Below are 26,918 nucleotides of genomic sequence, written 5' to 3' on the forward strand. Positions count from 1 at the left end.
AAACAACATTCTCTACTCAGTTCACAGAGGAGAACTTAAAAACCATCCATGGGTCTCGCATAAGGCACAAAAATCGAGAGAAAATAAGTATTCAGGGATAATTTCCAAAGCACCTTATTGACCTACACACTTCTAACTTCCACTAACGCGTCACACATTTTATGATCCACATTCTGACAAAATGTGTAATTGCTGCCACTTTTGTTACTCTCAGGGAAAAGGGCAAACGTGGTAAGCGTTTCATATGAAGCCGCGCAAACAGGCAGCCAAACGAGCGCTTAGCAATTTTAGATGCAAAGCATTTTATGGTCGGGGCTATGTCACTTCCTCCATCCCTTCCTCCATCCATCCGCCGTGCGGCGTCCATACCCCTACTGCGCGTCCTCCTCCCCCTCCTCTCCTTGTCTCATCGCCTCTACTCTCGGCATTCCTCCTCTCCTATCCGACGCTCCTCTCCGGATTGCGCAACGAATGGCAACACCTGCGGCTCGGCGCGCGATAATGCGAAGCAGCTTAGGTTAGAGGCGCGACGGTAGGCGCCCCAGAGGCACCGGCAACAGTCAGCGACGCCGCGCGCGTTCGGTGCGAACGCGGACAAAACGCCGACGGCGTCGACAACAGTTCTGCGCGTTGCTGGTGCTGCTGAATGTCCAAGTTTATACAGCTGATAAAACTACCTTGAGTCGACCCCATGGCTGCTTCGCATATACTACTCAGGGTTCCCCTACGGGAAGATGGTGTAATTTTTTATTGCGATAGCAATTATATGGACACTCAAAAGCAGATTTCTGCCGTCGGCGTCGCCGTCGCCGTCGCCGTGAGGTTCCGTATGACGTCAATGGAGATGAAATCGTCGCGCGTTCTGCTCTGTGCTCCCTTAAGGGCTGCAATAGTAGGCGTCTCTTTCCTCCTCTACAATCACCATATATGTAGAGCAAACGTGCCTTCTTCCGACGCACGAAAGGCCATGGGGGGGAGGGGGGGAGGGGGAGGGAAGGGAGGCGACGTTTAGCTGCGGCACCAAGTGCCTATTTATATCAGAGGCTCCGGCAACAGTCACCAACGCCGCACGCATTTTGAGCGAACGCGGGCAAAACGCCGACGGCGTCGACAACAGTTCTGCGTGTTGCCGGTGCTGCTGCATGCCCAAGTTTATACAGCTGATAAAGCTGCTATCATTACTCCGTATAGCTCTCTTCAAGTTTGCTATCGCAATTGATGTTTCACCTTTCAGGTGAAACTGCGACAACTTTTTTTATTCAGCACCTAATTACCTCACAACTTCGAAATTCGTCAGCGCATTATCCCTTACGTTCCCCAAATTTACTCCAACTATATCTTGAATTGTCTAATTCTCCTTGAACGAACGCTTCTATTCGAACTAATGCCTTTCTGTAAAATTGACGCCACCCCTGTCTGCAAAGTGTTCGACAAATGTGCGACATCAATACATTTGTGAAGTCGTATACCAAGGACGGCATTATTTTTTTAAAGCGCAATCGCGGAGCATGAAAGTATTTGACAAAGCAAATAGCAATGGTAGCGTTCCAAATAGTATTTACTTTATTTTAACCCGTTTTAGATTGTTTTGAAGACTCGAATTGCACGTTCCTCAACGAGATACGCCTGCTACTTGTAGAATGGGCTGAATTATTCGAGGTTACGGTGTAATACGCAGTTGCGTCTCTAGTTTAAAAATTCCTTCCTTCAAGGCGGAACGACGATCGTAATCTAAACCACCATAATTAGTTCAGCCGGTGGCAGGTTCATCATTCTCGCGTCCAGATGGACAAGCCAAGGCAATGCGAAAGATGTCAGCTTTCCGTAGAAAGCAAAAACAACCAAAACGTTCCGCTACCATGGTAATGCTCGGCAGCGGAGGCAGTCGCAGAACGCTCGGCGTTAACGAACGCCGCTCTCAACTATAACGAACGCCGCTTTGGAACCTGCACGAGAGAGCGGTCAGCTGAGCTTCATCTGCACACGACACCGTGGAAGGCAGAGAAGAAGGAGTGATTGTGGAGAGGGAGAGGCGCGGGTTCAAGTTGTGCCCTTGAGCGAGAAGGAAAAATACGTCATCTGCTGCCTGGCGTTCCAGAAGAGGTCATTTTAACTTGATCGCTCTTATGAGAGACAGGTGAGCAGTGACTTCCGTCCGTGAACTGTCCCCCGCCTTTGTTCAAGTCAAAGCGAATCGCTTCCTCCTCGACAACTTTGCAGGCACTGCGGCAATCATGGGCGACATCTTCCACATCTCCCAGGTGACGTCGGCCGGGCTGAAGATAAAGGTCGAGCCACCCGCGACCGCGGGCCGTCGCCGCCTCAAGAACTACGGACTTCGCTCCTCTGCCAAGCCTCGTGGTAAGTGTCTTCGCCATCTTGGCCACTTGGCGCTTGCTAAGCCTTTTCCTTCTTTGCCGCGAAGAGATGATTCGCCGTGCGCTTGGTAACCTTTGGTAAATGTTTACCTGCCCACCCAGCTTGTTAATTGTTTGTTTGTTTGTTTGTTTGTTGGTATGTTTGTTTGTTTGTTGGTATGTTTGTTTGATGGTATGTTTGCTTGCGGCGCCGCACGGGCATGCTGGCGGACACGCTCGACGTGCGAAAGAAGCTGACCGCATCGGTTTTGCAGATCGTAATGGCAGATGTCGGCATTATGGGGCAACCTTCTTCCCGGATGGCGTGGAACGTGCTTTTTTGTTTTGTTCGTTTGTAAGTTTGTTTGATTGCTCTGTCCATTCTTCTCGTTCGACTCTCTTTTATAGATCATCGCGGAGCTTTATTTCGGGCTAATGTGCTAAATATTATTCATTTTTTAAAAGAACAATGCAGTTTTGATTTTCTCTTCTTTTTTGTCAATTCGGATGCTCAATTTCTGTCTCTGGGATGATCATGGCGCATGCTTCGCGTAATGCCTGTCACGGGGTAGGAAAAATATCTTGGCTATGCCCAATCGGTCTGACCGGGATATTTCTCAGTTTGATTTTTCTTATTTTGCCCGGACAGGTGTTTATATTCCCTTTAAGTAAACGAAAAAAGTTACACCATCTCCCCGTAGGGGAACCCTGAGTAGTATGAGAAGCAGCCGTGGGGTCGACTCAAGGTAGTTTTATCAGTTGTATAAACTTGGACATGCAGCAGCACCAGCAACGCGCAGAACTGTTGTCGACGCCGTCGGCGTTTTGCCCGCGTTCGCACCGAACGCGCGCGGCGTTGGTGACTGTTGCCGGTGCCTCTGGGACGCCTACCGTCGCGTCTCTAACCTAAGCTGCTTCGCATTATCGCGCGCCGAGCCGCAGGTGTTGTCATTCGTTGCGCAATCCGGAGGGGAGAGGAGGAATGCCGAGAGGAGAGATGAGACAAGGAGGAGAGGAGGGGGAGGAGGATGCGCATGCGCAGTAGGGGCGTGGACACACGGCGGTTGGTTGGAGAGGCTCGAGTTTCGCTCGAGCGTTCGAGGAGATCGGGCGTGTCTTTCGGAGCTTTCGCGTCTGCGGGAGACGCTGTGGCGTCTCATGCAACGCTCCCCTCTTTCTACTGCTGATGCGTTCTTTCAACTGTGAGTGGACTTCGCCGAGCCCGTTCGCCTGACCGTCGTCCTCGCTGCCTGCTCGCCCGGTCAACGACGTCGTCTCCGCCGATTTCCTCTTCGCCTTTTGCTATCCACGAGCTGGACTTAGTTCTTGCCATCTGCGCGCTTGTATAGCGCAGCAGTTTTTCGCGGCTAAGATGGCAGGGGCGCCCCCAGCTTCACCGGCGCAGCCGACCGACCACCCGCGGCGTTCCCTCGTACGCAGCTCGTCGCGCAAACGCGCGGTGAGCGTCGCCTGCCCACGATCTCTGTGGCAGCTCATCGCCAGCGCTGAGGCAGTGCGGTTGCACCACGAGCAGGCGCAACGCCTCTGCCGGGCCATTAGCGAACGGCCGACATCTACTGCCTACTTAACGACCACCTCCGAAACGGGGATGTTCGCGACGCCGCCTCTTTTGACGAACGACCCGGCCAAGCAGCTGCATGAGATCGCCGGAAACCTGCCTACTTCGGGATCCTCCTGCTCCGCTACCGCCGCTGCTGCCTCCCTGGCCACTGCGGCGGCTCGGAAGACACCATCGACCGGCACCCTCGATACAGCCGTTGCGCCCCCGACAACCCCCACGAGCTCTTCGGATGTACTGCTTGCAGGGGATTTCGTCGCTGTTACGGGGTTGCCGGGCGCGTCTCCCGTCGAACCGCAGTACGTCCCACTGCCGATAGACGCAAACCTCGAAGATATGGACACCACTACTACACGTAAGCGTTCGCATCCCAGCGAGCTCGGTAGTGATGATGAGGGTGCCTCGCGCAAGCTGCAAGCAGTCGGGACTGCGCCACACATTGCATCGACGACTAAATTGCCGCCACGTGTCTCAGGTGAAGACGATCGCCACTTCACCCCGGCTAGTGGCATTACCACCGAGGGCGAGTTTCAGCAGGTTCTGTCAAAGGCGCAGAAACGCCGCCAGCGTTCTGCGTTGCCACCGGGCTTAGCCGGGATCAGCGTCCCTTCTCCCGGGACCGAGCCTGCCGTCCCTCCTGCCGCACGACCTACGGCTCCCTGTAGTTCACCTGCGCCTACTGCACCTCCTGCCGTGGATCCCGTTGCTACTGCCGGGGTTCCCACAACTTCTGTGCCCACCTCGCCACTGACAGCCCGCACAGTGCTGTTTCGTCCGGCACACAACGGTGCCGCCTTTCCCCGTACCTCCCGCCTCGCCATCGCGCAGGCGCTCTCCGCGCTGCCTGGAGTAAAGGAGGTACGCGTGAACACGAAGAAGAACATTGTGGCTGCGGACGCGGCATCGCCGGAATGGACGGAGCACCTGCTGGCCACGTCAGAGATCGCCGGGATGCCCGTGACCGCGCGCCTTCCGGCCGACCGCACCCAGAGCAGCGGCGTGGTGCAAGGCGTACATGGCAACTACGCCGATGAGGACCTGCTGGCTGCCGTATCGTCGAAGGTACGGGTGGTCGCGGCTAAGCGACAGGGCACCACCCTGGTGCTGCGTTTTGCTGCCCCTTACCCCCCCGCAAGGATCTACCTCTTCAGCATGCCCTTCGAGGTGCGGCCCTCCCGGCCTCGCCCTCTGCAGTGCCTACGTTGCGGGTGCTACGGGCACGCCACAGCAACCTGCCAGAGACCGGTACGGTGCCTGCGGTGCGGAGGCCCACACCAGACGCAATCGTGCTGTTCGAGCCGGGTCAGATGCCTGCATTGTGGAGGACCACATCCAGCCGACTCGCCTAACTGCCCGCTATGGCAGAGAGAACGGCGCCTGGCCACGATAAAGGCGTCAGCTCCCACACACATGTCGCATCGCGAGGCGCAGGCGGTCCTACGGGCTACACCCACCACCAGCTCAGCAGCAGCTGCTTCTGGACCGCCACGTGTTACACCGACAGGAGGCAAAACCTACGCTGCAGCACTCGATGCTCCTGACAAGGAGGCCACGACCTCTACAAACCACCCCCAACCCCGCTTGCAGCAGCGTGTACCACAGGCAGGCGCAAAGAAGTGGGGCAGCATCAAGCTAGGGCCGTCCCCGAAGGAGGCTCCTCAGTCCACCAGCGATGAGGAGAACAAGAACCTGCGACTCCTCCTCAGGGCGATCGCTGACCTGCTGCCTATAGACAACCAACAGCTGCGTTCTATCTGCCTGAAGGCAGGTGGCGTGCCCCCACCCAGTAGTCAACATGGCTAGTCCCCTCCCGCCTGCAGCAGGACATTGCCGCCGCCGCCCGAGCGTGATCCAGTGGAACGCAAACTCGTTGCGGCGGCGGCAGGCAGACCTCTCCATGCACCTATTGCGGAGCCAGTACGATGTGCTTGTTCTGCAGGAGGTGTACGCTGCTACAGCCAACCTGCGTCTTCCTGGATACGTGGGCTACAGCAGCCTCACTTCATCATCACCAGCCTCCTCCATGATCGGATGAGGCTCTTGCTGCTTCTCCTTCTCTTCCCTTCCTTTCAACACCTTTATCTCCTTTTTCCCCTTCCCCTGACGCTGCGCCGTGCTCCCTATTGGGCAGCAGAAATAAGCATCATTTTTCTTCTTCAATAAAATCACTACTACGGCGGTTGGTTGAATGGAGGGGGGGAGGGAGAGAGTGACATAGCCCCGAGCATAAGATGCTTCGCATCTAAAAAAAAAAACGTACGTATCAAAAGCCAATGCGCTGTATTTTTCATTCCGGCACCGATAACATATCGACTATGTAAGGGCAAATGTGTTCAAGAGTTTTCTTCGTTCTTTCTTTCTTTTTTCTTTAAGCGACGTTTTTCACACTGCGGACTTTCGATCGAGATCATCAACGCCGATCGGGATTGAATTTCTTGGTCGCTATTGCTGTTTTCCGCAAGGTGCAGGAGGGATTCAATCGCGGTGCACAATTTCGATCCAGAATGCGCTCTATCGCAATCGTAGGTGGCCTGCGCTTAGTAACCATTGGGTGTCCGCCACCGTGGGTGTTTGTTTATTGTTATTGATATTGTAGCTGCAAGTTCATATGCTCGGCTTAAGAAAAACAAAATGCCTACTTTGTTTGCTTAGATCGTAATGACTGCATTCACCATGACTGCGGCTTAGGCTACCCGGTAATTGTGGAGTCTCGTTTTTTTTTTTTTTCTGTATCGTTCATTGATTTTTTTTTTTTGCACTTAACCTGTAGCATTTTTCCGCTAGTGTGCTGAATAGGCGCCGATTTATTTCAAAGTCTCAGGCTCAAAGTCTCAGGTTCATGTCCTCATTTTCAAATCAAAAACAGTTTTTGTTACTGCGAAAGTCATTGTGACGCACGATTTGCGACATGCCGTTGAAGCTGTAATGAAAATCGCTTGGGTATGGCGGGCTCTTCGTATACCAAGCAGTCTGCGCTAATTCTGCTGATATTACCCGAATGTTAGTTGAACTTGTTTCCAATTAACAAGAAGAAACAATTTTTTTCAGGCAGTAATCAAATGCGCATTGTATTTCATACTACGAGAAAGCAAGGGCGTTAGCAATTCATCTTTTTTTTTAATTCGAAGCATTTCTTGGTGAACGTTTGCTACTTTCACAGTATCTATCTATCTATCTATCTATCTATCTATCTATCTATCTATCTATCTAGCCGCCTACGTCTTTGTGCTCTCATGGTCGTTTCGTTAACATGGCTTGTACCAAAATTGGCATACTATGACAAGAGTATATGACGAACATAAATGATATGTCATGACATCAATGTCATGACATGCGTGTCATGTGGGTCATGACAATGACCCAGCGAAGAAGATTAACACTCAAAAACCACTGCAATGGATTCGCAAGTGGGTACTAAGTGAAGGAAACACAAAAGGATGCTAGGAGAAGTCATAGTCATGAGCATGACTACGCAAAAGGACAATGACTCAGCGAAAAATAAGTTAAACCACTATAATGGGTTCGGACGTGGGCACTAAGTGAAGGAAATACTAAAGGATGCTGGTAGAAGTCATAGTCATAGCCATGACTCAGCAAAAATGTTACAGTTTCACCGGAAAGTCTAAGCATCAATTGCGATATCAAATTAGTAGAGAGCTATACAGAGTAAGGATAGTAGTTTTATTAGCTGTATAAACTTGGACATGCACCAGCAACGCGCAGAACTGGTGTCGACGCCGTCGGCGTCTTGCCCGCGTTCGTACCAAACGCACGCGGCGTTGGTGACTGTTGCCGGTGCCTCTGGGGGCGACTCGGAGGTTTTCGATGAGATCAGAACGGGACACTCGTCGAGCAGCGTCGGAAGTCTTTACCACCTTCTCGCGTCGCAACGTTTTTATATAATTCCGCATTTGGTGCCGCAGATAAACGTCGCCTCCCCTCCGTCCCATCCCCAACGGCCTTTCGCGCGACGGTATGTATATAGCGTCACGTGATGTTCTTGCAAGTCCACAGGGCGTCTGACTGAAGTACCCGGTCCCAATCGGAGTGATCGTCAGACACATACATGGCAAGCATGTCGCCAAGCGTACGAGTGAAACGTTCCGTGATGCCGTTAGTTTGTGGATGGTAGGCGGAAGCGGTGCGATGAACGATGTTGCACTCCTTTAGCAGGGCCGCGATGACATTGGAGAGAAATACGCGCCCACGGTCACTTAATAATTCACGTGGAGCACCGTGTCGCAGAATGAGGTGGCGAAGAAGGAAGCAAGCGACGTCTTTCGCGGTGGACGCCGGCAGCGCAGATGTTTCGGCGTACCGTGTGAGGTGGTCTACGGCAACAATGATCCACCGGTTACCGTCCGGAGTGCTTGGAAGGAGGCCGTAAAGATCAATTCCAACACGGTCGAATGGTCGAGCAGGGCAGGGTAAAGGTTGCAGGGGACCTGCAGAACTCTGAGGAGGGGTCTGGCGCCGTTGACACGTTGCACATGAACGGACGTACTGGCGAACGAATCTGTACATGCCTCGCCAGTAGAATCGAAGACGAAGACGGGAATACGTTTTGAAGTCGCCGGCGTGGCCACATTGGGGGTCATCGTGGAAAGCGGTGCAGATGTGTGAGCGCAGGTGACGGGGAATAACAAGCAGCCATCGACGGCCGTCGGTGAGGTCATTCCGTCGATACAAAAGGTCGTCGCGGATGGCAAAGTGGTGTGCCGAGGTTCGGCGCGTCACGACGAAAATAAAAGTCCACGGCGGCGACAGAAACGCGCAACATGTCCCGGAATACCGCATGCGAAACAGATAGGTCGGTTGTCCGGAGTACGCCAAGGGTTAAGAGAAGGACCGGAAGGCGATAAGGGCACGTGAACCGGGCGTACCGGAAGTGGTGACGAGTAGAAACTAGCGGCGGGTCTGGAGGTAGTAGGCATCGGTCGCGGAGGAGGTCGGTTGAGAGCGGCAGCGTAAGGGCGCGTTCACACTGAGACATTCGGCGTCTGGAGGCGGCGGCGGAGAGGGAGGTGGGAGCGCCTCAGAAACTTGTGCTTGGATCACACAACGGAGCGATGATTCTAGCGTGGAAGCAGGCTCAGCAACACACGCTACAAGCGATAGCTGACGAGCCACTTCTTCCCGAATGTATTGTTGAATCTGCGGCAGCAAGCCGGAGTGATATGCGCTAAGGCATCTAGGCCCCAAGGCCGAGAGGTCCGCGGATTGCACACTGGTGCGACGGGTGGAAAGGCGCTGCTTGCGCAGCTCGTCGAAGCTTTGACAGAACTCAATTACTTGTGCAACTGTCGTTGGCCACGAGCATATGGAAGGCATCGTCGTCTATGCCTTTCATAATATGCCTTATCTTATCGGCTTCGGTCATGGACGCATTCACGCGCTTACAGAGGTCGATGACGTCGGCAATGTAGCTCGTGAAGGTTTCACCTATTTGTTGAGCGCGCCCACGCAAATGGTGTTCAGTACGGAGTCTGCGCACAGCGGAACGGCCGAAGACCGAAGTGAGGGTCTCGGTGAAAGCTGACCAGGTTGTAAATTCGGCTTCGTGATTTCTAAACCACAGATTTGCCACATCAGTCAGATAAAAGATGGCGTTGGTGAGCTTGTCGCGATCAGCCCACTTGTTATGCGCGCTAACGCGGTCATACTCTGCAAGCCAGTCCTCCACGTCGTGATCGTCGGTGCCGCTGAAGATGGCAGGGTCGCGCTGACGTACCGCACCAGAACACACAACAGCCGGGGGGGGGGGGGGGGGGGGGGAGCGGATTGCGAAGGGCCGGCGTCGTCGGTCATTGTGGCCGCAGATGGCAACGTACGGCTGCGGAGCTCCAGGTCGGGGAAGACGTTACCCAGCACCTCCACCAAATGTCACGGGATGTTCTTGCAAGTCCACAGGGCGTCTGACTGAAGTACAAGAAGACGGGCCAGTCTCAGCTGGACACCGATCGAGCACGCATTCCTAGTTCGTCGACTTCCTCTTTCACACTTCACCGTGCTGACACAGATAATCTCCAGTACAATATATATATATATATATATGGTGATTACAATCACCATATCTATGGCGATTACAGTCACCATATATAGTTAACACTAAAAAACCACTGGAATGGGTTCCGACGTGGGCACTAAGTGAAGGAAGATGCTGGTAGAAGTCATAGTCATGAGCATGATTCCGCAAAATGACAATGACTCAGCGAAAAAGATTAACAGTAAAAAACTGGTGGAATGGGTTGGGACGTGGGTACTAAGTGAAGAAAACACTGAAGGATTGTGATAGTAGTCATAGTAATGGAGCACGGCGCTTCTCACGTCAGGGCGCTCCCGTCAGGGAGCACGGCACAGAACACGCGTTTGCTTCCCGCCGTGCGTTCGCTCCCCGTGAAAGCGCGCGTCCCTCCCGCGCTTTGACGCGTGTGTGAACATGCGTGTGCGTACGTGTGCATACTCCAATGCGAAGCTGCGCACACAGGCAGTCGCACACGCGTGGACATCCTAGCCCCTCCTTTATCGCACGTGTACCAATGTAAGTGCACCAGTGCAGGCGTGTATAATGATGCACGCAGATGTGCCAGTGTGCGGTGTTCGTCTGTGTTTGTGTGTTGTCTGTGTGTGTTGTGTTTGGGTGCGCGTGTGTGTTTGTTGTGTGTATACGTGTGTGTGGGCGTACGAGCGCGTACGATCGCGTACGCGCGCTGTGTCTACGTGTGTACTCGTGTGCTCAATATGTGCGGATGCCTCATTCGCCAAATTTACACGCCCAATAAAACTGCTATTCTTACTTCGTATAGCGGTCTATTAATTTGGTATCGCAATCCACGCTTCGCCTGTCGGGAGAAACTGCGTCTTTTGCATTGAGGAGCCACTCATTACGGAATCCTGGTGAGGCGCCCCCTCCCCTCATTGTTCATGTTGATCATGTTCATGTTACCAGTCATGCCGTGTGCAGCGCGTGTGGCCGATTACGATCTCAAAAGTCATCACTGACGTTGACCACTATTTTAGATGGTCTCCGCACATTGGTTCCCCTATTAAAACGGGACGATCAGAGAACGTGGCAGAGCCGTGGTATTCGAGCGTGGGGAGAAGTCTGATGACGCCGAACACGCAGTGACGGCTGTTCAGTGCACATCTAAACCGAAGAGACAGAACAAGCTTTGCCTTGAAAGATTGCTTCTCCTCATGGCCACTACGCGTGAGAAGAAGCTGCCAGCTTTCCAGCTGCGCGCTTTGCTGACAACCTGAAAAGTAACTTCCAGACGCGTGTCCGTCGCACGTCAAGTCGAAGGCTCAGTCACATTCGCGCGCACGCGCACCGATACCTTTCGCAGGTCGCGCCCGCAAGGCAACCAGCGATACAGGAGCCAAGCGAGGACGTGCTCGCAAAACGCGTGCCGCCGCGAAACCCTACGTCACGACTGCTGCTGCTGCTGCTACCCCGCAGAGAACGGGGCGCGGCCGCTGCGTCAAGGCCGACGGAGCCGGAGAAGTGCCACTGGAGACCGTCACCACGGTGAGTGTCAACATCTTAACCTGAGGTCTTGAATTTGACAGCGCCTCTTCCACTTAAGCAGCTAAACAATTTTCGATGCCAAAGCACCAAATGGCTCATTGAGCTGAAAGAGAGAGGATAAACTTCATTTGCTTGAGAGGTGGGTTACTGCAGAGCGCCTGTGGTGGGTCCTTAGTCCAGAACTCCCGCGGCCTTAGCTGCCTGTCTCGTGCGTTCAACCAGCCAAATCTGGTCATCCGGTTCCAAGATGGACAGCCCAGCCTCCCACTGATCCGGCGTGGCTTTGTGTATGATGGGTACTGCATTTATAATATGGCATCCCCGTGTTCTATGGTATACTGTGGGTTTCTTACCACACCAAGGACAAATGTCTCTGTGTGTGATTGGATGTATGTTACTGTAATTAAGTATACATGGATATGAATTTGTTTGTCGCGGCCATCGGGATACCGACTGCTCCCTTTAAATTTTTTGTGGCGCAGGCATATCGCCTTCTAGTTCCCCAGATGTGCTCCAAAATGTCCCCCTGGTTACCAGTAAATGCTTCTGTAACTCTGGCCTCTGATCTCTATTGGCTGGCGTATCCTCTAGCTATAAGATTAGGCCACGAGACTCACGGCTATGTCCTAATGCCGGCAGCGCCCAAATTATCAGGTGTTTTTCTTTACTTTCGCCAACACACTTGAAGGTGCTTGCTTCTTTCCTACCTACCCTATCATTAGTGAATCCCCGGCAGGCGCCCCGAGAATCTGATGATTAGTAGCGAACGCCCGGACCTGTTGCCTTCGGCAACCGCTAGAGCGACAGCGGACTCCTCGACTGCAGACGCAGAGCAGTTCTTGAGCTATGCGCTGATCTTATCTGTTAGTCTGGAGTCGATCATCGTCACTACTGCGTCCATCCCATTCACGTATGTAGCAGTGTCTACGTACACGGTGTTTTTTCTGTTATGGTAGATCCTGACTATGGGTTCCACCCTGGTTCTGCGCATGCCCTGATGACCGACAGAATGCATGTTCCTAGAAATGGGAGCCACCTTGAACGTGGACCTGATCTCGTCCGGTATGTCTACCGTACATTCGATCTCGCATGCTGTCCTGGTGGCCTATTCTCTGGAGGAGGGCTCATGCTGTCGTGGCTACGCTGTGAAATCTTATCTTTTGAGAGGCGAGCTGCACCTCCCTGCGTTCATCATAGTTACTTGATATGCCGAGGTCTAGTAGTTTTGTGGTTACCGTTCTGTTGGCAGACCGAGCGCTGTCTTAAAATCTTTCATGAGGAGTAACTCGACTTGTTCACTTTCCCTTTTGTTTAGGTGCTGGTAGGGGAAGCTGCAGGTGGCTCTGCTCACCACTAGCACTCTTACATGCTGAGGGACGTATTCCTCCTTGAATCCTGTTCTTCTATCTGTGTTGCGCGTAATCATTCTTGTTATTTGGGCAGCAGACCAAGTCAGCAGTCTGATTGCGTGGTGCGCCCTCTGGTTAGATTCAATCCGCATTCTCTGGATTCGTAGTGCCTTTACGTAATTCCGGTTGCGGCCCCGGCCATCGTGACTGTTAGGTATGCCTTGTTATCCTGTCTGTGCCTGGGCACTGTAAGTATTTCCGCCTTTTGGGGCGAGCAGAATAGCCCCCTTGCCCTTGCATAACCATCTACATAGTCGGCGACCAGTTTGGAATCTCTCTTCTTTGAGTACCAGCCAGCATTCCGTCATCCATATCATTATGTTGTGGGCGTACAATGGATGCCAAGATGCAATTCCAGTGTAGGGAAAACGTCCGAACGGTGCCCCAACTTAAGGCAGACGTAGCAGATCTGCCTTGTGGGAAGGTAGAGGTGACACGGTTCCTCGCCTCCGTACTGAGTCACAAACTCGGGACCAACTTTCTGTCGAAAGTTATCAGCGCATTCCTGAATTTTCCTACCATTCTGGCTTGTGGTATCTTGACAGCATGCGTGTGGGCCCAAAGCTGCGCCATGAGCTTCTCGGGCGTAGTACTCAGCGTCGATGCCGTGAACGACTGCACGAACGAATCCGTCCGGAGCTGCCACGTACGCGTTCATCTCGTACAACCTGCCGCCAGGGGTCAGCTCGGTCATTCTTTCCAAGAGGTTAGCGGCTTCCTCCCTAGGTGTGCTAACAATGATGATCGTCGAGCCACTGCGAAGTCTTATCAGGAGGTCTTCGTCCTTGCACACTTTGTATTTGCGACACCAAGCTGCGACAGATCGCGCCACTTGATTGGTTGGTGAAATTCCGCACGATCAGTCCTTTCTTATGCCTAATTATCACTTCGGAATCACAGGTCGGAATCACATAGGTCGGAATCACATACCACAAGCATCACGGCCATCAAAGTGCAAATTCCAAGAACCATTCGCGAGAAATTATGCACCCCCAAAACCACACGGGGAAGCCGCTTCGAGAGAAGGTCTCGGAACCGCGTCCGCGGCGGGTGCCCAGACCCACTAAAGAGACGCCGGACTCGAATCTGATCGATTTGGAAATAAAGTTTACATTTTTCTTCTATGTGGGAAATCTCGTTGGTGGCGGGCGCAATGGTTTTCTGAAGTCGTTGGAAGGCACTTCTTACGCGAGCGTTGTCTGTCCTCGGCGAACAGATTGAGCAGCCTGTCTAAGGGAAGACTTGGTTTTGGCCATTTTCCGGAGAATACGAACTTCCTGCTGCATCTTCGGGCAATCTTTCGACGTTGCTTCGTGATAGCCACCCACCTGATCCGGCCGAAGCGCATAGTCGGTCTATATCGCTTCGTTTCGTACCCGTACCTAAGGCTAACCTCGTCTAGGCTAAGCGTGCCTGTGTATTCTCTATGGCGGGACCCATAGCGCGCTAGGCTTAGCTCCCTGGCGTCTACTTCAATGCTTAAAAGTTCAATAATTGCCTTACAGCAGCACTTACGGTCTTCAAATATATATCCATCGATTTCCGCTCCTTGTTATCTCTCCGTCCGCACCAAAATGATGGTCCTGCGATGATTTAGTCCGGGCAAGAGGGTCGTTGGAGACGGAGCCCATGTAAAGCACGTCTGCTCACCCTGGCAGCGTCCCCTCATTGAGCGAAAAAGGCGGCGTCTGTCATCCGTAGCAGCGAAACGTCCACTCAATTCCCATTGCATGCGACGCCACGCCACGAGCGCGCCTCGACAGAGCATCGTGATAGCACGCTAGCTGTTACAGTGTGAGGGGAGAGGGCCTCTGCAGTGTAGGAAATGTCTCATGATTTGTCACGTAAGAGCTGTGTGCAGAAATCAAGTGACCTGCCAGCGTTGCGGTGGGCAACATGACACCGCCGACTGTGATGCACCTTCATTGAAATGTCCCAACTGTCCTGGCTCTCACGAAGCAACGTCGAAAGATTGCCCGAAGATGCAGCAGGAAGTTCGCATTCGCGGAAAATGGCAAACAACAAGTCTTCCCATAGACAAGCTGCTCAATCTGTTCGCCGAGATAGGCAACGCTCGCGTAAGAAGTGTCATCCAATGACTTCAGAAAAACAGGATTGTGGGGCGCAGGGGCCTCGACAACCTCTGCGTGTGCCGGCCTCAAGGACGGTAACCGCGCCTACTGCAAGTTCAGGATCTTCGAGACCACAGGGCGCACATTCGTCGCCCCTGGGTGGCACAGACACGGAGTGGCCTTCGCTTCCCAGTAGATCCACGGGCACGATACCATGCCGTAGTGTTCCTCTACGTCAAGAAGTAGATTCTAGGGCTAGTAAAGCCGATGACCCTATTGGCAAGCAAGGAGCTGAAAGGAATTACAAAGAAAGCGTTGAAAAAATGCTGAAACATCTGCTATAATCAATGCGCGTGATTCTCTGTGGTATCCAGACTCCGGCCGCTAAAAGCGCCGTGGATGTCCTCGCCGCACTGGAGCAGCTGATCGCTGCTCTTTACATAATTTAATTACCTTGCTTGGCACCTGTGCTGCTCACGCAGGAGAAGCCCATACACAAGCTTCTTCGCGGCGAGTTTTTGTGAACTTTCACTTGTATTCGTGACTCCGTCCGTGCTCTGGAGGTAGATGACACTTTTCAATTACCTTTTTGGACTTTGTTGATAGCCATGAGGATGCTGAACTTGCCTTTACCGTTGTACATCCTTCTTCTGCGTCATCATCACCCCTCCTCCAGCCTTTATGTCCCCGTCCCCCCCCCCTCCCCCTGTGCAGAGTAGCAGGCTAGAGCATGCTAGCTCAGGCCGACCTCTCTACCTTCCTTCAAATAAATTAACTCTCTCTCTCTCTCTCGGAAGACTGTGCTATCCGCGCGTTCCATGTCCGCGCAAGCTCTCACCTTAAAGCCCCTGGCTTTATATCACCTGCGTTCTAACTGCCCCTCAGTAAGGCCAAATCGAAACGCACCAAACGTTTCCATTTCTTCATTAGAAATGATATGACGCTGCATTATTACTGTACCCTATAACTGAATATATCGGCTGTAGAATTTTTTGTGTGTGCGTGCTAAATTGGCCCAAATGCTAGACAATACTAATCCGCGCCGTCACACGTACTTGCCATTGCGGTTCTTCTCATGCGGAATCTAAGAAAGCGAATGGTCGTCTTGATTTTCTGTAACAGTGATGAACATTTTTGCAAAAATTAAATAGAAACAGAATCGTGAAAGGATACGTGTTTCTTTTAGGTTCCCGTTTATCTACCTGTGCACGCAACAAAAAGCTTGCTAAAAAATAAAGAGATACCTAGGGCGCGATCTTGTACGCGTTCCAAAATGGAACGGAGGCGTTCCGTTCCATCGAGCCGCACACGATTGGTCAATTTCAACCGCGACGTTCAAATTGACCAATCGTGTGCGGCTCGATGGAACGGAACGCCTCCGTTCCATTTTGGAACGCGTACAAGATCGCGCCCCTAATCTGTGTGCATGCTTTCAATGAAGCTGGAGATGGAAGAAAGTTGTTACACCTAAATTTTCAACCGACACACCTATACGCCATACGAAAGGAGTATGCTTATAGGACGAAGTGAGTCGATTTCTTTCTGTTTTGTTTTAATGTACCTTACGGTGGAGAACGCGAAGAAAAAACATGGTGTGAAAGTTCCTTAGCTCCCCTTTTACACCTCGGCAAGACAGCGAGTCTTCAGACTGTAGAATGCTGCTGTTCACTCTCTCTTACAGCGAGAAAAAGAATAGCTTGCTACAAGTACGGTAACCAAAAGCCAGCAGAGTCCTTACTAATCAGTACAGTGAGGCCAACTCCTTCAGACAACATTGATACTGCGCGTGCTTTTTTTTGTCTTTTTTATGGCAAATGCACATTCGGACAGCTCTGCAGCAGAGCAGATGTGGTTTCTAGCACTGGCATTTTCCTGGGCATCCAAGCATGTGGATTTAATCGACATAGCTACCACCGGGACTTGCAGCTAGAGCTGGTACTCTAGCTGCCATGGAGCTGTTCATTTTACACTAGACTGCACTGTATGTCCAAACAGATGCAGAACTACCAGAATCTACTATGAGGATGTGCTATGCCACTGTCAGTTACTCATATGTCTGTGCCAGATCGCGTGAAAGATTTGCTCACCTTTCAGTGTGGTATACCGCGCGTTGATTTCTTTGGTGCCCCCCCCCCCCCCTTCGTATTGTAACGCAGGAGAGCGAGTCCACCATCGACCTGCAGGCCGAAATGTATGTCTCGAAGATCCTTCCCGACCCGGCGACCATTCTTTATCCGGAGCGGGGCAACGACCTCGCGTATGAATGCTCCGAGGAGCCGCCCACCCCGCCACCGCCTCGACGCCGCGGTGAGTCCTTAGGCAGGCGTCGATGCCAGAGCAGCGATCAACTGCTAAGCACACTGAACAGTGTCTATAGCAGGGCTGGTTCTTGGGGGATAGCCGGTTCATACCTAAAGCAATAACGGTAGCATGGACGGGACGGAAACAAGGAAGGTTAGAAGGCGCTAGACCCATTGTCGCTGCACTTGTATCGCTGTTTTACACCACCCCGTGAGTATACGGTCCGTTTGGTAACCTTTCGTGCGTCCGTCTAGTACACGCTACGTAATCACTGCTCCGAGTATACGTAAAGGTCAACACAATTATGGGAAGGAAAATGGCGGCCACAAGCGTTGGCCACATACAGTCTAGGGGCCACGTAAATCCCGTGTCACACAATCCTGAGCATCCTGCCTTCCTCCGCCGGTGTGTGGAACGCTCTCGCGCTGTGTGCGTGTGTGTTTTTCTGCAGGAGGGCGCACTCACCGACCGACGCCAGTGCGCCGGCGCCGGCGCGTGGCCGTCGACGGCGACGAGCGCGTCGTGTGCGAGGCCCAATCGGGCCGCTGGTCCTCGCTGCTGCCCCTGGGCACGGTGGTGCGCAGACCCTCAGTCAAGCTGGTGCAGCTCGTCGCGCAGGCCATACACGAGAGCCCGCACCGGGTGCTGCGAGTCACGCACGTCTACGCCGCACTGCAGTGAGTCGCCGCGTTCCCAGTTGAACGCTTGCCTTTTCTCGAACGCCTCAGCTTGTGCGCGGTTGCAGGAGAATCGATCGTGAACAGCGCGAGAGTCAACACGGGGACGCTGTTCACACCCGAGTTGAGCTGTTCGCGCTCGATGTGAATTAAGAAGTAGCCGAGTCAGCCGCCTTGCAGGAGTGGTAGTAGTAGTATTAGTAGTAGTAGTAGTAGTATGAAACTTTATTTGGTGTTTTGTAACGAAGTCCCAGAGAGTGGAGCCCTCAGTCCAGGGCCCCATTTGATGCTGCTATCCGGATGGCCCGGACGATCAGGTATCGCTGGTCGTCGAAGGCTGTGCTGTAAAGAGCGGCTTCCCACTGGGATGGGGAGGCGTTGAGTATTCTAGGTAGCCCGGGTGGTTTGGAGCATTCCCACGTAGAATGGTAGAGGTTTGGGTGCCCACCACAGAAAGGACATTTGTCTGGGTACTGGCTAGGGTAAAAAGTGTGGCGGAGAGCAAGGCTGGGGAACATATTTGTTTGGTGCTGACGCCAAGCGGCTGCATCTGCACCGTTTAGCTTCACGTGTGGTGGAGGGAATGTTCCACGGAATAGTGTGTGGTGTTGTAGTATATGCGTGTATGTAAGCGGTATCGCTTCCACCTTGTCTGGGTTGGACTGGCCTTCCACCGGTGCCTGAAGGGTTATGCCTCGGGCTGTCGCATGAACGCGCTCATTGCCAGGGAGAGACGCATGCCCAGGTGTCCAGACTAGGTGAACTAGTGGAATGTTTGGCTTCTTATATAGCATCCTATGTGCGATCGGTGAAATCCGTCCTTGTGCGTAGTTTTGCAGGAGAAGACGCCCTGCAACAAACAATCTTCCCATTCTCGCTATCGTTCTCCGTCCTCTCATTTACAAACGAATAAGACAAAAAACGAAAACAAAGAAACTTTTGAGTTAGCCGAGAAAAAATACAGTTGGCCGAGAAAATAGGGCTGCGCTTTCACCTAGATACTATATGTTATGGGAGTTGTGCTTGACTAAAGCAGCGCGATGAAATAGCATGACCGAAATTAAAACGGAAGCAGCACCTGTCTGTCTTCCGTAGAGCTGTGTCTGCTTTCCTTTATACATTAGTATTCTGTTTGCGCTGCTTGCCTCAAGAATAGAACGTGAAACGGCCCAATGGCCCAACAAACCATCCTTTTTTGTACGGGATATACTTTCTTTTGTGTCTTTGTGCCGGTACATAGGAAACTTATCCGGTCGAGCTTATGTGCATAGATTGTACTACATCGAATATATTAACGTACGAGCAAGTAGTGCTCTAGTATTGGGATGCCGCGCCGACAAATATCATCAACAGGGACACTTGGCCCGAGCGCATTTTCTATGTAACCACCGAATGACCATGTACCAATAACAGAATCCCTAACAAAACATCACTAAACCTCATCATGACTATGTGATTAGCAAACCATGTGAATTTCCTGAAATAATATACACATCCTTGTCGAAATCGCCCATTCTATTCGAAATTAGTGCTGATATAATTGCTGTTCGTTTTTTTATAGGCAATACATTTTATGCTCTACCATCAGCTGCAACTAATCTCTAATTGTTTGCACTATTTCCCAATTTCGTGTCTTTTTTATCTTTAAAACGATTAACTCCCATCTAACCCCCACTTCTTGGCCAATTCCCCGCAGCTGGTAAGCATCATTATTTGTGCAGCAAACAAGCAAGCCGAGCCTATTCTGGATTCTCTTGTTTTTACATCACGTGACACGCCTCACTTTGCAGGAACAGATATCCTTTCTACATGCTCCAGGACAAGAAGCGCATCCGCAGCTGGAAGGTAAGCGACATGGTTACTATAGTTTCCAGTTAAGCAATCCTCCGCAAATTGATAGCATCACAGCGTCTTTAGGCTTCTTCATTGAGCCTAATGCCTGCATTGGGCCTAATGCATAATGAAGAAAGTTTAAAGCCATAGACGTCATCCAAGACAGTTTCGTGGCCGTCCAATATCCCTTGTCTGGATTCCACACACCGCATGGGTCTCGAGTCACGGCATTGCGCGGAAACCGATAACGCATATTTGCATTCCAATTGTGGATATTGTGCTTGGCGAAGTAACCAACAATCGACCTCGTTGTAGTCCCTGTTGTTGGGAGCCACCTTCCCCCATCGGTGTTTTTTACAGCCTAAGCTGTTATGGGATCATTCAAATAGCCGTTTCTGGTCGCGATGATGCCGCCGCCGGCGTTTGGCGTAACCGCTATCGGCCCGAAATGGGAAAAAAAAGTACCCGCTCTCCACCGGGATAGAACCAAGGCCCATTGCGTGGGAGTCGGACACTTTAGCACTGAGCCACGCAAGCGCTTGCTATCAGGCAGAACAAAAAGTCCTTTACACGCGCCCTATCGGCCGGCATGCAGGTGCACATGACCCGAGCCTCCGCCAGTATGGTGGCGCCATCTAGTTAACGTGCCTGCAATCGCCGCGTGCGACGAGTTGCGATTCAGACGCAATGCGATTTAGACGAGGCGCGCAATCAACGCTATCCCGATGTTAGACGTTCGCCACGTATTCTGGGTACCTCTTCGGTACATGTTATGGCGTCTCCTCGCAGGGTACGAGCCGCTGCTGAAGAAGCGAATCGTAGAGCTACGTGCGCGGGTATACAACCAGGCAACATCGGGCTCAGTAGACTGCTCTGCAGAGAGCATTACAAGCCGCAGCTCGCCGTCGACGCCGACGCCGGGCGGACAGTTCAGATCGTTCTCGTCAAAATCGAGGCGAAGACACTTTGCCGCGAAGACCTTGTTGTGCGTAGTGCCAAAATTGGAGCTACTCTTGCGCCGCTCAATCAGCTTACGCTGTGACTGTGCTGCATGTGCCGCGCAGGCCTGTGACTTTTTAAATTTGTTTACGTCACACTGCAGGCCGTGTGGCCCAAGCAGGAGGGGCAAGGTAACAAAAAACAATACGCGTACAAAAGGCAGAATTGCAAAATATAAAACTTAGGAAAGGAAACAAAATAGCTCAAAACAGCAATGTTACTTAGGAATTAAAAATAATGTGAGTTTCAATTGATTCAGGGCAGTTCAGGTGTTGCAAACGGAAGAGGTTCCATTCTTCTGCAGTGTGTGTCGCACACCAAACTGAGTTTTCGAAACATCTGCTTCTCCTGTATCCGGGCTCCCTTTATGCATGGACCTTCTCGCTGCAGCTGGGAAAAGACTCATCCGCGCACATACTTGGATACATTCGGGCCCCCGCTGTCTTTTCGTATTTTTAATTGCAAGCAATTTGTAACTGCACTTGACGTCATTTTGTTTCTCCTTCCCATTGTGTTGAACAGCCGGCCGGAATAATTTACCTCGCGCCAACTCGTCCACCTGATTTTTCATCGATCGCTCGTCCTTTCTCTAAATAAAAGAAAGTCAGCTGATTAAAGACTAGATAAAGCAAGAAAAAGGAAAATGATAAGCATATGTGATCTCGTGAAAAGGGTTTCGGTGTGATTTGCATGCGCATGTATTACTATTAGTGACCTTTGAGAAAGGAACAGCTGTGACTTGGTGACTTGATTGATGTTGTATGTTAAACATATGTTAAACGGTTAAACATCTACAATTTCTGCGAGCAAGTGCTGCATCTCTTGACATCCGGGTGTTTGCGGAAACGCTATCAGATCATCTTGTCATCATTACCTGACTTGAGCGACACCCACAGCCATCAAATGTGTGCAAAGAACAGTGAGCCCTTACACAGAGCTTGATATTGTGAAGGAAGCTTCTAAGTCGCTGAAAACGTGTACATGGTGAACTTCTAAAGAAGTGCACTCAGCTTTGTAGGTTTAACGAGTCTAAAAGGCAAGAATACTTGGCATCATCATAATCATCATCATAGTTATGTCCACTGTAGGACGAAGGCCTCTCCCTGCAATCTCCAATTACCCCTGTATTGCGCTAGCAGATTCCAACTCGCGCCTGCAAATTTCCTAAATTCATCACTCCACCTAGTTTTCTGCCGTCCTCGACTGCACTTCCCTTCTGTTGGTACCCATTCTGTAACTCGAATGGTCCACCGGTTATCCGTCCTACGCATTACATGGCCTGCCCAGCTCCATTTTTTTCGCTTAATGTCAACTAGAATATCGGCCATCACCGTTTGCTCTCTGATCCACACCGCTCTCTTCCTGTCTCTTAAAGTTAGACCTAACATTTTCCGTTCCATCGTTCTTTGTGCGGTCCTTAACTTGTTCTCGAGCTTCTTTGTTAACCTCCAAGTTGCTGCCCCATATGTTAGCACCGGTGGAATGCAATGATTGTACACTTTTCTTTTCAACGACAGTGGTAAGCTCCCAGTCAAGATTTGGTAATGCCTGCCGTATGCACTCCAGCTCAATTTTATTATTTGTAAATTTCCTTCTCATGATCAGGGTCCCCTGTGAATAACTGACCTAAATAAACGTACTCATTTACAGACTCTAGGGTCTGATTGGCGATCCTGAATTCTTGTTCTCTTGCCAGGCTATTGAACGTTATCTTTTTCTTCTGCATGTCGTGCTTCAACCCCACCCTTACACTTTCTCGCTTAAGGTCCTCAATCATTTGTTGTAATTTGTCCCCATTGTACTTGAACAGGACAGTGTCATCTGCAAAACGAAGGTTACTGAGATATTCACCGTTGATCCTCCCTCCTAAGCCTTCCCAGTATATGAGCTTGAATACTTCTTCTAAGCATGCAGTCAATAGCATTGGAGAGATTGTGCCTCCTTGCCTGACCCCTTTTTGATAGGTAACTTTCTACTTTTCTTGTAGAGAACCAAGCTGGCTTAGCAACTTTTGTAGATATTTGTCAAGATATTCACGTATGCCTCCTGTACTCCTTGATTGCGCAATGCCTCTATGACTGCGTAATTTCAGTATTGAATAAAATATTCACCGGGATATTTCCAATAGAATCAGGGTAACACTTAAGTCAAACGAGAGGATAGGCTGGCTTAAGGAAGGGATTTTCTACAATGGATCATGTCCATGTCATCAATCAGGTAATCCAGAAATCTGCGGAGTACAATCAACCTATCTATCTGGCTTTCGTAGATTATGAAAATGCATTTCATTCAGTATAGATACCATTAGCCATACTTGGCATACTACCAACATATGTTTTTCAAGTCAGTGAGAATCGTCGTACCACAATCGTCATTGATATTTCGTGCCTTTTCTTTCTTTAACGCGGCCCGCCCGGTACTTTCAGGTCACGGGTGGCATGAGTGCATAAGTATGACATTGAATGTATTGACAGGAAAGTAAGCGAGCACATAGTGTTCAATACAGGAAACGCACGCGAGACAATGGGCGATTGTTGTTTAAGCGGGATTCACACGGCCGGACGGATTCCCGATTCAGCCAGCGGGTGAGCATGACGTAGCTAAGCGCCACCGAATCACGTCACACACAAAAACGGCGCAGACGAGCTGCTAGCGGCGCGATTCGTTACAGCTCAGTCACGTGACGGTTGTCTGCGGACTGAACGGGCTATCCTGTTTTACCGTCAAAATAGTCCCCAAAGTGCGTAAAGAAGCTAAGCAATTACAATCAAAGGCAGTACTTGTCTTCTCCCTGGTTCAAACGAAATAGCGCTATTATCACAACATATGGCCGTGTAGTGCTGATAGCGCATCGTGTAATAACCCAGCGCCAAGAGCGTTGCATGCTACTAGTTGCTGTCTGCGTTTGTCATTGACTACTATTCACTGCCACTTATTGCTCGCTAAGCGGTTACAACTAAGTTCCCTGGATATGGTTGGTTTCTGTTTAAGCGCGTACAGGGACTTGAGTTACAGCCGGCAGGAAGAACTTATGAAAGAGTGTAAGAGTTACACGGTGCTATACGCCATGCAAGGAAAGCTGCGTTAGTCGCCGCTAACAGAAGTTTCCACACGCGCATAGCACTTCCTGACGCATGCGCGGCCACACTGAAGGCTGCACGCGTTTTTTTTTTTTTTTTTTTTTTTTTTTTTTTGCGAAAGGCATCGCTTGATCGACACGTTCGCTCTTCTGCAGCCCGCCACTTCCGCGATGTACGCTGCTGTAAACGGGTCGGTACGTAAATACGAAAGGCCTAGAGTCAGATAGGCCAACGAGCACTGATATGTACAAATAAGCTGGCGAGCAAGTCAAAATATTAAAAATGCGTAAAAAAGGCTTATAATTTTGTGATAATTTACGTCATGACTGGCGGTGCAAATTGTAATATACCGTTTACTAGGATGGAGGTGGGAGAGTTGTTGACATAAAGGCTATCTGTTAAAAGTGCAAAAACAAAAAAAAAAGGTGAAGAAGGCTGTAAGGAGTTTAAGTGCTGTTTTGCGAATCCAAGGTAGGTGGAACCATAAACTTCGCGTTCCCTTCATGTGTGCCATTTTCTGTCATTTCTCATCTATCATCTTTCACTGGCAGCGTCCAGACTGCGTGAGCCGATTACACAAAATAGGCTATCCGGACAATATTACTCTATGGTTGGCCAAAATTATAAGTAGAGCTTACTAGTGTATATATATATATATATATATATATATATATATAGAGAGAGAGAGAGAGAGAGAGAGAGAGAGAGAAATGACAAGCACAAATTCGGGGATGTCTTAGAGGTATTTACTCAACAGTTTCGGTCGGTGGACATACCTTTTTCACGGGACCGACCCTTGAAAACGGTGGGTTCACCAACCGAAACTAGCGTAGATAAACCGAAGAGAACCGCGAAGTTGTGCTTCTCATTTTCGTAAATACGCTTGGCCCGTTGAAAAATCCGGTTACTTCCGTATTACAATACTTCCTAAAATCTACATATATATATATATATATATATATATATATATATATATATATGGTCCCGTTCCTGCGTACTTCAAGAAGAGCGTATGCCAAGTGTGGGCTATATTCTACAAGTTTAGACCGCAACGCCGACGGCTCCAATCCTGACGAACCCATAATCACGAGTACGCTCTTGCCAATGATGGCGTTCGAGCTCCTTGCCGAGAGAGGCGCAGGGAGCTGACGCCGAGTAACGCGATGTCCGTAGCAATGCGTCTGACCTCTCTGTGACTTTATGTCTCTCTCGATCACCGGCAACTCCATACCCCTCGCAGAGCTCGGTGCGGCACGCTCTGTTCCAAAAATGGTTCATGAAGCTCCGCCCCACGTCCGGAATATACGAGACGGTCCAACCCAGGAGTTTCTTCTGGGGCCTCAACTACAGCAACAGGTGGGTGTGTGTGTGTGTTTGTGTGCGTGTGTGCGGGTATACGTAACCAGTCGCCGTCTGGACCCTATGTCGGCAGTTTCGTTCAGTAAAGCGAAAGCCACCTGTGGTTTAATCAGCCAGCCAGCAACGACTGCCGGTCGGTGAAGGACTTCTTCGGCTGTCCGCAACTAATTCTTTCTTGGTCCTTCGCTTCGACCGGTGTCACACACAGAAGGATTAGAGGCGGATGGCGAGAAAAAAAAATGTTTTACTTCTTGCTGCTTTTTTTCTCGCTCTGACATGATGCGTAGTTCTGTCAACAATGTATGCATCGGTTGAGACGGATATGCAGGTAGAATATGCAGGGGAACGGTGAGGTCAATAATAAAGTTAACTTCGCCGAACAACAGCCACAGAATGCCCCACAGATCATGCTGTCATAGTGTACCTCTTGAAATGCAAAAACGCCCGTGTGCTCGCGTTGTAGTGCACGTTAAAGAAGCCCAGGTGGTCAAAATTATTGCGGAGCCCTCTACTACGGCTTACCTGATAACCAGAACTCGTTTTGGCACGTAAAACCCCAAATGGCACGTAAAACCCCAAAAAAGAAGAAGAAGAGAAAGAAGGCTCCGGGTTCACGCGTGGCGTAAAGCTAAAAGCGAGCCTATTCGCATCGCACGGGACTGTGCCCGCGTCCCTGCATGGCTGCGTCGAATTCCTGTAAGCGAAATACGCAACGAGTTCTATACGTGATCAGAACATAATACCGGGGGTTGGGATGGCGGCCGGGACTGCTACAATGCGTGCTACGAGACGTTTGCTGCGAGTGCGATGGGAGCTCGCGAAAACGCAGTTGAATACGCGGGCAGTCCTCTGGAGGTCTCTAGCTCGTCGAGGCCCGAAAGAACAGGCGTCCTCCTGTCATATCACTGGCACCGCGGGCTGAGGCTGTGCCAGCGATTCTGAGGCTGTGCCAGCGATTCGATAGGAGGACGGTTGTTCGTTCGGGCCTCGACTAGCTGGAGACCTACAGTCGACACGTTGGCCGCGCAGGCCGAGGCTCCATCCTCGATGAAGTATTACGATGCGCCACGTGTGATCGAACGTTATCGCTATGGGCCGTTCTATTGCTTTGACAGACCAAAGGTTTGATAGAACAGAATAGCCCTATACGTATCGAAGCCAAGGGTTCTGTTTACTCAGTAAAAACACTTAGCTGAGGTCGTTGTGCATAATTGCGCTTCGTAGTCATTTCATGAATTCGCCTTTGTGCTTGCCTTTCCTTGGCACAACTACCCTGTGGCCCTTTTTATCTGCCTGTTTCTCACTTGTCTCCCCACTACGTGGAGATAAAAACGACATAGGCGTTTCTGTTTTTGTTTTCTTCAAACATTTACCAACAGTCTCGCTGCACGTTTAAAATGAAATGCCACCAGATGACGTGGCGATCCGGACTAAAAAGAAAGAAAGGCTAGGAAAGGTCACATGATGTTGAACATGCAAGTACAAATATGTTGTACAAACATGTTACATGTACAACATGTTAGTAGAACATATGTCTGTACAAACAAAAGACGCTTTTGCCCGATCGAAGTAGAGAAATGGACTCTGTGTCCAGAGATACGGAGGCACTGATGTGGGCATGTGCCCGAGAAATGTGATCAATTGAGCAAGCACACTTTCGGGATTCTGAAGCTAAAAGTGACTTTCAAAGGTACTTTCTAAATGTGATTGTGTTCGGTCTTCGG

General features: G+C 50.7%; 1 protein-coding gene across 9 annotated transcripts in view; it reads left to right on the top strand.

Moving 5' to 3' along the window:
* Nucleotides 1-26,918, top strand: part of LOC119432521 (uncharacterized) — a 73,065-nt gene that overhangs the window by 31,904 nt on the left and 14,243 nt on the right. For 4 of the 9 annotated variants that reach the window (XR_007464196.1, XR_007464195.1, XR_007464194.1 and 1 more), the window contains 4 exons: nt 17,102-17,252; nt 17,698-17,923; nt 19,714-19,768; nt 25,076-25,191. Coding sequence is in view for 1 of the 9 variants with exons in the window: in XM_049658432.1 (XP_049514389.1) it covers nt 17,102-17,252; nt 17,698-17,923; nt 19,714-19,768; nt 25,076-25,191 (548 nt within the window). In the remaining 8 variants the exon portion in view is untranslated. Of the gene's footprint in view, nt 1-2,053; nt 2,138-2,220; nt 2,362-11,282; nt 11,465-17,101; nt 17,253-17,697; nt 17,924-19,713; nt 19,769-25,075; nt 25,192-26,918 lie in introns of those variants that run through there. The other 5 variants (XR_007464200.1, XR_007464197.1, XR_007464201.1 and 2 more) reach the window with 3 other exon arrangements.

This window comes from Dermacentor silvarum, chromosome 11 (assembly GCF_013339745.2).
Source record: "Dermacentor silvarum isolate Dsil-2018 chromosome 11, BIME_Dsil_1.4, whole genome shotgun sequence".
NCBI classification, from domain to species: Eukaryota; Metazoa; Arthropoda; class Arachnida; order Ixodida; family Ixodidae; genus Dermacentor; species Dermacentor silvarum.